This window comes from Megascapheus bottae, chromosome 35, assembly GCF_031878675.1.
Source record: "Megascapheus bottae isolate mThoBot1 chromosome 35, mThoBot2.hap1, whole genome shotgun sequence".
NCBI lineage: Eukaryota > Metazoa > Chordata > Mammalia > Rodentia > Geomyidae > Megascapheus > Megascapheus bottae.
Genome location: NC_143543.1, coordinates 2,395,114 through 2,407,710, shown reverse-complemented (window position 1 = coordinate 2,407,710; position 12,597 = coordinate 2,395,114). Strand labels below are relative to the sequence as shown.

Below are 12,597 nucleotides of genomic sequence, written 5' to 3'. Positions count from 1 at the left end.
ATCACTCATTATATGGCTTTTGTGTCTATATCCTGGAGGTCCTTTCATTTGGCCTCATACTATATGGCCTTATGTATCTAGGTTTTGTTCTATTGTAAATCTCTGCTAGGAAAGCCCATGATTTCTGCTGATTATGACAAATGAGGGAAACCATTGAGCCTATGTTCCTTTGAATCTGGCTTACTTCACTTAATAAGATTTTTTTCTAAGTCTTTCCATTTAGGATTTTATCTTTGAAGATCATTTAAATGTGATCCTTTATTACAGTGAAAAAAAAGAGTTAATTTTGTCACAATGTTTTTGTACTGTCTGTGCATTCATATTTTGATTTTAGAAAGTTGTTTTGACATTTTGCTTTATAACCTGTCAGGGAAGTTTCAAAGGACTGATGAGTAAAGCCTGATAGTGGAGACTCAGGCTACTCAAGACGCTGACATCTGAGGATCACAGGTTCCAAGCCAGTCCAAGCAGGAAAGTCCAGGAGACTCTGATCTCCAATGAACCACCAGAAAACCAGACGTGGAGCTGTGGTTCAAGTGATAGGGCGCCAGCTTTGAGCTGAAGAGCTCAGGGACAGCGCCCAGGCCCTGAGTTCAAGTCCCATAACTGACCAAAAAGAAAAAAGAGGAAAAGATGATGATTAATTCTGAGATCATATGGAATTTCCAAAAACTTTCCCTGTCAAATGTTTTTTATTGATAAGATTGGCAAAAAGCAGTACCTTAGTTAAAACTAATCTCAAGAGGCTAGATAAAGAGTAAATGTGACCGCTTCTAACATGAAACGTAAGTGTGTCAAAGCATGCTCAGTCTTGCTTCAGACAACAGTGAAGGTGTGTGTGTGTGTGTGTGTGTGCTTTACTGTGCATGAAATCTAGGAACTTATGCATGCTAGGAAAGTGCTGTACTAATGAGCCATATTTTCAGGTCTAAAGTATTTTTCCTTATACCCCCCAAACTCCATGTTCAGCCAACACCCCAGTTCACAACACTCTCATTTAATAATTAAAAAAATATTTTGTTGGTCATGGGACTTCAACTCAGGGCCTGGGCACTGTTCCTGAGCTCTTTTTGCTCAAGGCTAGCATTCTACCACTTGAGCCACTGATCTGCTTCTAGCTTTTGGGAGGATGTGGGTAATTGACTTTATTATCTGATAAGCATGAATTTGCCTGCCTGGTTTGGCTTCAAACTATAATCCCCAGATCTCAGCTTCCTAGGTAACTAGGTTTATAGGTATGAACCACCAGCACCCGGGTTAGATACAATTTTTAAGAAAAACTTAACATTTCACGAAAACTCATGTCCTATAAAATCCCTAATAATCTTTCATTTGAAACCATTGAGCTACATATAATACATCAGAAATAAAATAGTTGGTTTTATGACATTCTCTGACAGTGAACTCTGTAGGAAATGTAACTGAAAATTCTCTCGTATCTCAGGTCCACCATTTTGTATCTTTTCTTTGCTTTTGACCATGGATGTTGTAATACAGGATTTAAATGAGATGCTACTACTGGCCACAAAGCTCAGTGGAATGGGGCATTTCCAGTCATGTGACAAGACAGCTACCTGTACGTGTATGAACCACACTGCTGTCTCCCCTGAGGAATCTTGATAAGGAATATAAATGATCACACCCATAAGAGAACACAGAAGTTGTAAGAGAGATTTGCTTTCTACCAAGCTACAACTGGGACAATGAACAGTTTCCCCAAATGACAATCGGGGGCGGGGGGGGGGATAGTTTGGGAGGGCTACAAGAAGGGGGTAGGCGGATGAAAAACAGAATAAGGAACACATCCAGACAGAATAATCAATGTGCAAATGTGACACAGGAACAGGGAAATATGAAATGAGTCTGGGGGAAGGGAGAGACGGAAGGAAGAGATGTAGGGGAGATAAAAAAAAAGGGGGTGATCAAGGATAAGCTGAGTGCCAGTGGCTCATGTCTGACATCCCAGGTACCCACGAGGCTGGAATCTGAGGATCCCAGTTCGAAGCCAGCTTGGGCAGAAAATTCCATGAGACTATTATTTCCAGTAAACTAATAAAAAAAAAAGTTTTAAAGAAAAAAAGCAGTGGATGGTTAAGTGTGCGTGTTATACTATAACCCCTTCAGTCCAACCTTTTGAAATTCAGAAAACAATTGGAAAGATAGAAAATAGCATCCAGATGGAGATGTGAAATGAGCCAGAAAAATTGCATTGATTGAGATTGTTTCATCAGCACCTTGCTCAAATCTTTTAATCAACTAGAAATACTGTCCGGCAAATCCAAGAGCTGTGTGTCTTTCTCGCTTCTTTCTCATTTGCTTTCTGATCTTACACGATGGTGTTTTGTGGCGGCGTGTTTTTCCACCGTTCATTTTTTTTCCCCTTTTCGTGTCCAGATTTGTCCTAGAATGAAAAGAAAACTTTCCAGGAAACCATGTCTCCTATGTCCAACAAATATCACCATCTTTACGTCCACATTGTGATTCCTTGCATGCCTATGAAAACATTCTTTTGTAAGGATGCAGTCCTTCGAATCTGAAAATCTACTCTTACTCTCAGCCCCTATAGTCTGCAGTGAGAAAATGGGTCAGGCAAACCTTCCTAGCCTTAAGAACAAAATGTCCTTGCATTAAAGTAGCAGAAGGCTTTAGTGCACCATTTGAAAGTGGTTCTAGCCCAGAAGCAAATGCCAACATTATAGACAACTAAACCTGCAGCACAAGTTAGTGGTCATAGAATCTCTCCCCCCCCCCCCGTTAGATCCAGTAGTGATCTGTTTAATAAGAAATGACACTCACCCCAAAGGAAATGAAACAGAGGTATAGAGGAGTCCTCGTTTGGCAAGGAAAATTGTCCTTGTATCCTCATCTGATTTTCTTCCACCCTAACCAAACTCTCTTTATTTACCTCTCTGAGCCTGCTGCTTGATGCTTTTCTTCATACAAATTGACTTCCTGTGGTCTAAACTCACACAGCCCAAGTGCTCTTTTGTGACAGAGGTGGGGAGGGGAAAGAAAAAGGGGAATTAAACGACATGGTGGCATGTGGTTTTGAAAGAGGAAAAGCAAGGAGGGAGGGAAAGCTATGATCCTGGTGGGGTCTGTGCCTAAGCAGAGAGGCTTCCATGGACTATTTGGCTTCTTAAGTATAGACAGTGGCAGGAAATGCACGATTGTCAGGTTTGATGCAGGGGAGACTGAGGCGGGATCAACCCTAGAGGTGTCATAGCACTTGCTATGAGACAAATGTATTTGTAATCATCAGATCAACTTTGCAGTCAGTTTCAATAGCATTACTCTTTTTTTTCCCCCCTTACTATCTTTTTCTCCCTTTCTCTTTTTTTTTTTTTTTTTCATCTTGGCAGCCGAGCTCTTAGTAGAACCATCTGTCTTTCTATTAGTATTTTTGAGGCCTGTTTTTGAAGCCACTTTGCTTGGCATAGTCACTTTTATCCTTGGAAACAATTTAAAAAAAAAAAAAAAGTTCCGTGGCTTTTTGCCGAAGAAGTGTACTATGTAAAAATGAAAAAAAAAATATTCCACATGGCTGTTCATTTTTGTTCTCAGAGAACATGGCTACTTTGTCTTTGTCTTAAATCAGATGATTTTTAGGGGTGTTGAAATCCCCCCCCCAGTGTGACTGTTGGGAATAAGAGAGGGAATGATTGTGAATTTAACACTGTTTTTATGTTCCTGTAGCCCTCCTGAAATTTTTCTTTAATCTTCCTAGTAGACTAATTGCAAGATATACTGACTGCTTAATTTTTAATGATTTTTTTTCTCTCCAAAAGACTATTACATGGAGCGAAGAGACACTGACAGAATCAACTTTATTTTTCATGATGTGACAAAAAAAATCAAACTATTAGTGGGTCATCCCCACAGGTCTGTTCTGGCTGACAGAGAAAATCAGCTTTGTTCTTCAGTTTATTCCAGTTTGAATCATTAGATCCCATCTACCTAAACCCCTCTTGTAATCTCATTTGAAGATTATATTCTTCATTTCCCCAGAAATGGCTGTGGAGGGTTGGCGGGGGTTTCTAAATAGCTGTTGCGGGCCCTGATTGAAGGTGACAAAATTTCAGTCGTAGGTGAACTTATCCCTAAAGATGACACTCATCGTTGCATGAAACTCCAGAGAAGGATTTGCAAACTTTCACTTCTTCTAGTCTGTTTGCAATTGGACCAGTTTAAACCATACATCTCCCTTTCATAGCAATTATTATACAGACTTTAAACATTATCTCTCTTAGCAGAAACGTGTTCCATTTGCATTCACATCTCCTCCTTCTGCTGGAACTGTTATTGTTCTTGCTGTTGGATTTTGTTGGTGGTGATATTTTTTTTTTGCTTATTTGTTGGTTTGTTTTGTTTTTCAGAGCAGTTTCAGTTCACCCTAACAATTTATGAGCCCATCTTCCCCATCCCCCATAAATATTGGATTCCAGATTCTTTCGTAAAATTCTACGAATCCCTTCCTTGTACATCTTCCTCTTCTAAAACCTAAAGTCCATCGCTTATCAAAAGCAGTTCTGATTTTCTCCTAACCTTCCGGCTCTTCTCTGACCTGAGTGCTGCTGGAATTTGAATTTGTGTTAGGCCTTTTTTCTTTTTTTTTTTTGGAGAGAAAAAAATAATCATGGAAATCTGATAACTCATGTGGCCTCACCTAAGATCTTGGAATTTGTATTATCCTCTGTGTGTGCGTGTGTGTGTGTGTGTGTGTGTGTGTGTGTGTGTGTGTGTGTGTGTGTGTCTCCAGGCCTAGGCACTGCGCCTAAGCACTTTCACTCAAGGCTAGTGCTCTGTCACTTCAAGCCACAGCTCCATTGTCAGTTTTCTGTTGGTTCTTTGGAGAGAAGAGTCTCCCAGACTTTTGCCTGAGCTGGTTTTGAACTTCAGTCCTCAGATCTCAGCCTCCTGAGTAGCTAGGATTACAGGCGAGAGCCACCAGCTTTGGGCTTATTATTCTTTTTTTAACTGTCTGTGTTTTATTTTTTTTTTCTTTCATTCACATTATGATCTCCAAACTCTCTTACTTCCACTCCCCTTCCCCTCCCCCCCCCCAGGTTTCTGTTATTTTCAATACATAACCTTGCCTTTATCCATAAGGATGTCAGACTTGATGTTTCCCCCCTATCTAACCATTTTGACCTACCTTTAAAAATTGTCTGCCTCGGGGCTGGGAGTTTGGCCTAGTGGTTAAAGTGCTTGCCTAGCATTCTCGAAGACCCGAGTTCGATTCCTTGGTACCACACACTTAGAAAAAGCCAGAAGTGGTGCTGAGGCTCAAGTGGTAGAGCTCTAGCCTTGAGAAAAGTCCAAGGACAGTGCTCAGGCCCCTGAGCTCAAGCCCCAGGACTGGCAAAAAAAAAAAAAAAAAATTGTCTGCCTCTATCTACTTATCTAACCACAGGGCCCCCAAATGATATCACTCACCTTAGAACTAAAGATCTTTACTTCTTGCCTTGATGTCCAGCTTTTTCTGGATATTTGGGCCAACAATTAATTTCTGTCAATTTCTATGGATTCTTTCAACTAAGAATATGCTAAAAAAAAAATTAAAAAACCTCTGTGACTCAGAAAGTCTTTCCTTCTACTTGGCTTTTGTATCCTTTATTTTATAGACTCTTCTCACTGGGTGCTGTGGCTCATGCTTATAATCCTAGCTACTCAGGAAGCTGAGATCTGAGGATCTCCACTGGAAACCAGTCGAGGCAGGAAAGTCCTTGAAACTCTTGTCTCCAATTAGCCACTGAAAAAGCCAGAAATGGAGCCATGACTTACATGGTAGAGTGTTAAGGCCAGTGAGTCTCCCTTGTCTAAAGAGAAGGTCTCAAGTCTTACCCACATTTCTTGTCTGAGTTTGTCAGATGTCTCATGATTTTAAGTCATCATTTTGTATTTTCTTTCCCATCTTTTTTTTTGTTCATGTTTCCACAGTCAGCTTCAAATTATGCCCCCTTTCTCCTTTCTCTCTCTCTCTCTCTCTCTCTCTCTCTCTCTCTCTCTCTCTCTCTCTCTCTGTCTCTCTCTCTCTCTCTCTCTCTCTCTCTCTCTCTCTCTCTCTCTCTGTCTCTCTCTCTCTCTCTCTCACACACACACACACACACACACACACTCTTTACCTAGCTGACCCTGCTCTTAATTGATCCTCTCTTTTCCTGTAACCTATCTACTATCATGAAACTTCTGTCCTTGAAAAGAATTCTTTCTGTATTTCCAAACTGCAAACAAATGGTATCTGTGAATGAACAGTGGCAAATTCTCTCTGGGAATTAATGACAGGGTTTTGTTTTGTTTTTTAACTGTTCATTTGTTCCCAATGGAACTCAGAGCCCGTAGGGATGAACCTTAAATCTGAATTCAACTTTTAATTCTTAGTTACCCAAAATTCTCCTTCTGCCAAATAGAATATTCGTGGAATTAAAGAACTGATAAATAGATCCATTGAACTGGAAGTCAAATTAATAATAGGAAGCTTCTACTTAACAATTTCACAAAGCAACTGAAGAGTTTCACAATTCATTATTGTGGTATGTTTGCTTCTGAATACTTGATAGGTATTTACTCTTTCTTTGTAAGCGTGATAGCATGGCTAATATGGCGATCATGAAGTTTTAGAGGGCAGGATTGCAGACAGTGTTTTGTGGTCATATGAAAGCATTAAGATATTATATTTTAAAGTTTAAAAATGTGGAAAGAAACCTTGTAAATTAATTACAACTTCTTCTAACTTGTTAATAACATGCCCCCAATAAAAAGACCAAAATTTGTGACAAAAGTAGTTTATTGAAACTTAATTAAAAATGTCACACATTTTTAAACCTTAATTAGGAGTCTGAAGGAAATTTCATGCATTAAGTGAAGGAAAAATAAATGAATTTATAGCGATCAGGTTTTGAAAATATTCAAAACGACCTGATGCACAAGAATGAATAAGCAAAAAGGTTTAGAATTTGTCCAGAAAATACTATCATGTTTTGATCTACCATATCCTTTTTCTTCTGAATGATGACTGAATTTTAGCAACAGCAAGCCGATATTAGCTAAGATATAGTAATAATAAATCAATTCGTGATGCACCCAAGTTATATTCATACAGTTGCCAGGAACTGGGGATTGGTAAATTCTGTCTCAATAATTCCATCAATCCCTCCATCCCTATCTTGTTTCACGTATGCTTCTGTTTAAGAGCACTCGATTTAATATTTATTGTCAATTCATTAATATTGACCTTAACCCCAGCAATATTCAAACTTGTGTCTGAATGACGCCCCTCACCCTTCAAAATGCCACGTCTGGAGGCATTTCAACACAATGTTTCCCTGTTCAGGTTTATGAACTTCCTTTCCATCCACCCTCTTCGTAGCAACATGAATATTGATTAGGGGTTGTGGAGAAATTGGGTTGAATGGGACCTAATCCACTAGTAATAATGCACAAATAATAAGGGATTCCTGTGTTTGGAAGTTGATCTTAGTTGATGAAGACATGGATTCATTAACCCCTCTTTGGAAATTGCATTATTTTAGGGTTTATTGTGAGTATTAATAACATTTTGCAAGCTGTCCAGTGGTAGGTGATAAAAAAAATCTCTTTGTTGGAATGGTGAAATTAGGATTCTATTCTAGGTTATTTCTCTGATTTTCCTCCTCCTCTTCTTTGTCTTTCCTTCCACCCTATCCTCTTTCTTCACATTTCCTTCTATGTTGGGGGAAGAAGACTGAATTGCAAATAAAGGGATGTGGTTCCCATCTTAACTCTCCCACATTTCTGTATACCAGATAATCTCTAGGATCTGATTTAAATGATGTTGCTTTTTGTGTGTATGCTCTACCACTTGAGCCACGCCTCCACTTCCAGCTTTTTGGTGGTTAATTGGAGATAAGAGTCTCTCCAGTTTTCCTTTTTCCGGGGCTGGCTTTGAATCACAATCCTCAAGATGTCAGCTTCCTGAGTAGCTAGGATTAAGGTGTGAGCCATTCGTGCCAGGAATGATATTATCTTTATGTGTCATTCTTAAAAAAGAAATTGGACACTACAATTGTAATACTAAAAAAATGCATCCAATAAGTTGATCCAGAGATAACATTTAGGATAACTACATTTCATCAAAAGCTTCTGGAGTAACGGTATCTTACAATTACAATATTAAAGTTATAGTACTAAAATTACCTTACTACAGTTTTATCTGAGAAAGTATACTACACAGAGCTATTATGCACAGGTGTATTTGTGCAGTTGCACAACAGAATCAAGAAAATCTCTGCACAACGGCAGAAAAAATGGTTCTTAAAGTGAAAATAAATACCAACAGAAATGAAGTTACCAGAGTAAAGATGAAGCTACTTAACTCTAGAGTGAACTGAAATCACCACTTGACTGTCCACCAGAGTAGCAGCATGATTAATTCAAATAATAGGCAAGCGCATCTGTCCATTCCAGGAATGTGGTATTTCTGAGTCCTTTTTCTATTGCTGTTTGGAGAGGAAGAGCAGGAGAGAGTGAGAGAAAGAGAATGAATGACACATTGTATCTGATACATATAGTGTCTATGAGAGAACATGGCATAAGGAAACTCACTGAAAGCGGATCGGTGAAAGAGGATGAGAAGTTAAGGGAAGAGAGAAGGAGGAGGTAAACTTGATTAGAGTACATGGCATGTGTGTATGGCTTCATGCTCCCTTTCAGCTGTTCTTCTCAAAGCTCTACCACTTGAGCCATACCTCCAGTTCTGGCTAAAAATTTTTGCTGATTAAGTGGAGAGAAGACTATGTAGGATTTTCTTGCCAGGCAGGTGTATAAACCCCAATCTCAACCTCCTAAGTAGATAGGATTTTAGGTCTGAGCCAACAGTGCCTCATTTTCTCAAATCTTAATGACTCTTATAAACCATGGATATGGATATGTTTAATGTGAGGAACTTTCTCCCCCCACCCCCACAAAGTGCTCTTATTCAACTTATTGTGCATTTTACAACCAGCAGCATGCTTCAGAGAGGAGCAGATGTATAAAATAAAACTCAAGAAATGAATCTGCGTGAAATATCAAGAGTATATAATAGATGACCACGACTCTTGCTGGTAGGACAGGCAAAAGCTTGTTAACACTGTTGTATACCCTCTTCTCTCGCTGAGCCAGCCCCATGCTGTTTGGTCTCAGCATGTTGTCCTCTTCTTTTACATTCTTTGTGCTCTAAGTGTTTGTTCATCCTCTGCTTCTGAGCTTTCAATCAACTGGTTTCTCTACTAGGGTTTTCCTGCTTTCTTTAACTGAGTTGCAAAATACTGACTGGAATGATGTGAAACTTTAGGCCCGTTACCTTAAGAACCTTTTGTATTCCTCTAGTTCTTGTCACTTCCTATTAGCACTTATCACAGAAGGAAGTTCAAAACTCTTTCTTTTCTTTTTTTCTTTTTGATAAAAAAAATTAAAGATAAATCCTAATTTGGAGTCAGCAAGAAAGCAAATCTACCATTCTCACAGTCTCTGTCTCTTCGACCCCTTTTGTTTTCTCTGATTTCCATCCCTCAGGACACACTCACCCACCCCCAACCAAAAATCCTGGAAATAGCTCACAGATTTACTCTGAAAGTTGAAGCCAAGGAGAAATCGACGGTGAAGTATTAGGAGATTGGATCTTGATAGAGAAATAATTTTTGATTGCAATGGAGAGTCTTCGGGTGTGTTTTGTTTAATGTTGTTGTTTTGTTTTGTTGAAAGTGAGAAATCATGAGGCCTTGTAAGAATTTTTAGAGCCCTGGGAACTTACAGTATAATAAAGTGTTGTGTGGACTGTTGTCTGAATGAATTTGTCATTATTTTGTCTGTTTAAGTCATTGGCTTTCCCAGAATCCCTCCTATAACCCAAGTTTCATATGATGTGGAACTGGGTTTCCTGGGCTATAATAATAGCAATTATTATTATTATTATTATTATTATTATTATTATTATTATACCTCAGTGCCTAGCTTAGTTTCTTGTACATGGCACACATTTATTCAGTATCTGCTAAACAACTAAATTAACGTGTGACCAGATTAGTAAAGAGAAATGAAGTGTCCGATACAGGATTTTTATTTCATATACTCCTTGATTTTTATCCATATACTCAGTGAAACATGCTAACCAGTAATCACATTCACAAAGGAGATTTTGTTCAAATATTGACTTGGAAAGAATAATCATAGGTATTGTAGCCAATGACCACTTGTTCATAACTCATTGATGACTACATTAGGTTATATTTCTTTCACAGAAGGCAGAGCTCCCATCATGGTTTATTTGCTCTGAATCCCATATTTGAGAGTGGAACCAGATGACTAGAACATAATCCAAAAATGACAGGGAATATTGAGATGGTCTAGCTCCACAGTAATTCAGCTGCTTTGCTAACACCAAAGAAGAATTGAGAGAGAATTGGACTTGAAGCCCTGTGTCTTCTCATTCTCTGGCCATGGAAAGGAACTCAGTTTTTTGCTACCACAGCTGTCTTTGTTCATTTTTGTCCCTCTATTTCAGTGCCCCCCATCTTTCCAAAGACAGAGAAATGAGCAAACAGAACAAAAGGAAAGGAAAACAAAAATAGCAAACGAAAGAAAGAAAGAAAAAGAAAACCTCTTGTTTCCATTTTGTGCAGTTCATTTCCATAAATATTATTTTATACGAGCAGAGGCACAAAAGTTTTGCCCCTTTATTTTCTTCTCTGCATAGAATTCCTCTTTGGTCTCACTATGTGTGAATGCCTAGAGACCTGTACAATTTACTCTGCCCCTCTACATTAGATCTAATTTTCCAACATAGGAGAGAAAGCATGCACTGTTTGAGAAAGCATGCACTGTTTATCTCTCAGAACTTGGCTCTGAGAAATGGATCCATCCATTTCCCTGCAAATGACATAATATTCTTTCTAATAGCTGTACAAAATTCCACTGTGTATAGGTACCACCATTTTGAGTCCACCCATCTATTGTGAGGCTGTCTCCACAACTTGGCTGTTGTGAATAGTGCGGCAATGACCATGGTTGTACAGGGGTCTTTATTGTATCCTGGCTTGTGAAGCTCTCTAGATGCCCAGGAGTGGTATGGCTGGGTCGTAGAGAAAATCTGGGTTGTAAAGAACATCCAGACTGCTTTCCAGAGTGTTTGCACAAGTTTACATTCCACTGATCCCGTCTCTTCTTCATCAAATGAAAGGGAAAGGTGTCATTGTTGCATAGTTTTCCTTCTGGCCTGTTATTCAAGATTGGTAAGACTTACACTGTGATCTATGAATATGAGGGTTATTCATAAATTCAAGAAAGGTTGACTTTTCTGTTGCATAAAAAGGAATTCGTCCCGTGGGAGGGATGGGTGAGAAAGTTGAAAAGGATGACATGACATGCGTCAAGATGTATTGTATTCATATAAACCACGTTGTTGAATAACAATTCCCCTGTCCAACTACTTAAATATTTTAAACAATAATGCTTCCTAACATGTTAATTACAGAGTTACTTCCCTTCATCACCACGTACCAATCCTTTTTTTGAACCCTTATTTAGTGGTACAAGATGTCCATCAAGGAGTAAAGATTTCATTCATCTACTGCACAGGGGTGGAGATCAGACTGGCAGAAACTTCTAGACTTTCTGCATTCTGATTCCCAGTCTGAGGTAGACTCAAGGCACAGCCCCTACCCACCCACCCCCCCCAGGCCTGTGTTCCTCCAAGCTTGGCCAGACAGGATTTTACAGCCCTCCAGTGTCTCTGATCGAATAAAAGATTTCCTTGAGCCATGAACGAAAGGAGGGGTGGAAGAGGGAAGGCGCAGAAACTTCTTCTCTTTGATTCCCTCTGTCTCGTTCAGCAGGTTCAAGGTCAACTGCCGCCATTAATGATTCCGGTATTTCCTCCTGATCAGAGGACATTGGCTGCAGCTGCCCAGCAAGGATTTCTCCTCCCTCCTGGCTTCAGCTACAAGGCAGGATGTAGTGAGTATCGCTGGGCTGGGTGACTATGGAGGGCTGGAGGGGAGGGGGTCTTGAAATTGTCCTGGGTGTCACCATCAACACACCCAGGACAGGAGCTCACCAAGGTGGAGGGAGAAAGATGGGTGTTGGTGTTTTCTATCTATGTGGAGGTACACTGGGAACTGGCATTTTTTTTAATTTTTTTTAATTATTAGTTTTAAGTTGTTGTACAAAGGAGCTGCCGTTGAACAAAAGTGGGTCATAAATACAATATATCTTGATGCAACATTCTCACCCATCCCTCCCCCTACTCATCTTTAAAAAAAATAGCTTTCCATTACCCATAAAGATAAATCTAGATTCCTGAATTAATTGACCCTCCACCATTTTTCTCCTCCTTGTATTCCTTGCTCAGTTTCTCATTAGTCTTCTCTTTCTTTTTTTTTTTTTAAAAAAAAATTCTTGTCTTTTATGCTAGTCCTGGGGCTTGAGCTCAGGACGTGGGTGCTATCCCTGAGCTTCTTTTCTTTTGCTTAAGTCTGGTGCTCTACCATTCAAGCCAAGGCTCCACTTCTGGCTTTATTGGCTGGATAATTGTTGATAAAAAACCTCATGAATGTTTCTTCTCTGGCTGGCTTTGATCTG

At 39.4% G+C, this 12,597-nt stretch overlaps 1 protein-coding gene across 11 annotated transcripts in view; it reads left to right on the top strand.

Annotated features, from left to right (window-relative positions):
* The window catches only part of Sox5 (SRY-box transcription factor 5), a 732,928-nt gene that overhangs the window by 606,846 nt on the left and 113,485 nt on the right, over nt 1–12,597 (top strand). For 8 of the 11 annotated variants that reach the window (XM_090324494.1, XM_090324498.1, XM_090324491.1 and 5 more), the window contains one exon: nt 11,850–11,973. In XM_090324494.1, the coding sequence (XP_090180620.1) occupies nt 11,850–11,973 (124 nt within the window). The remainder of the gene's footprint in view (nt 1–11,849; nt 11,974–12,597) is intronic. The other 3 variants (XM_090324499.1, XM_090324492.1, XM_090324497.1) reach the window with 1 other exon arrangement.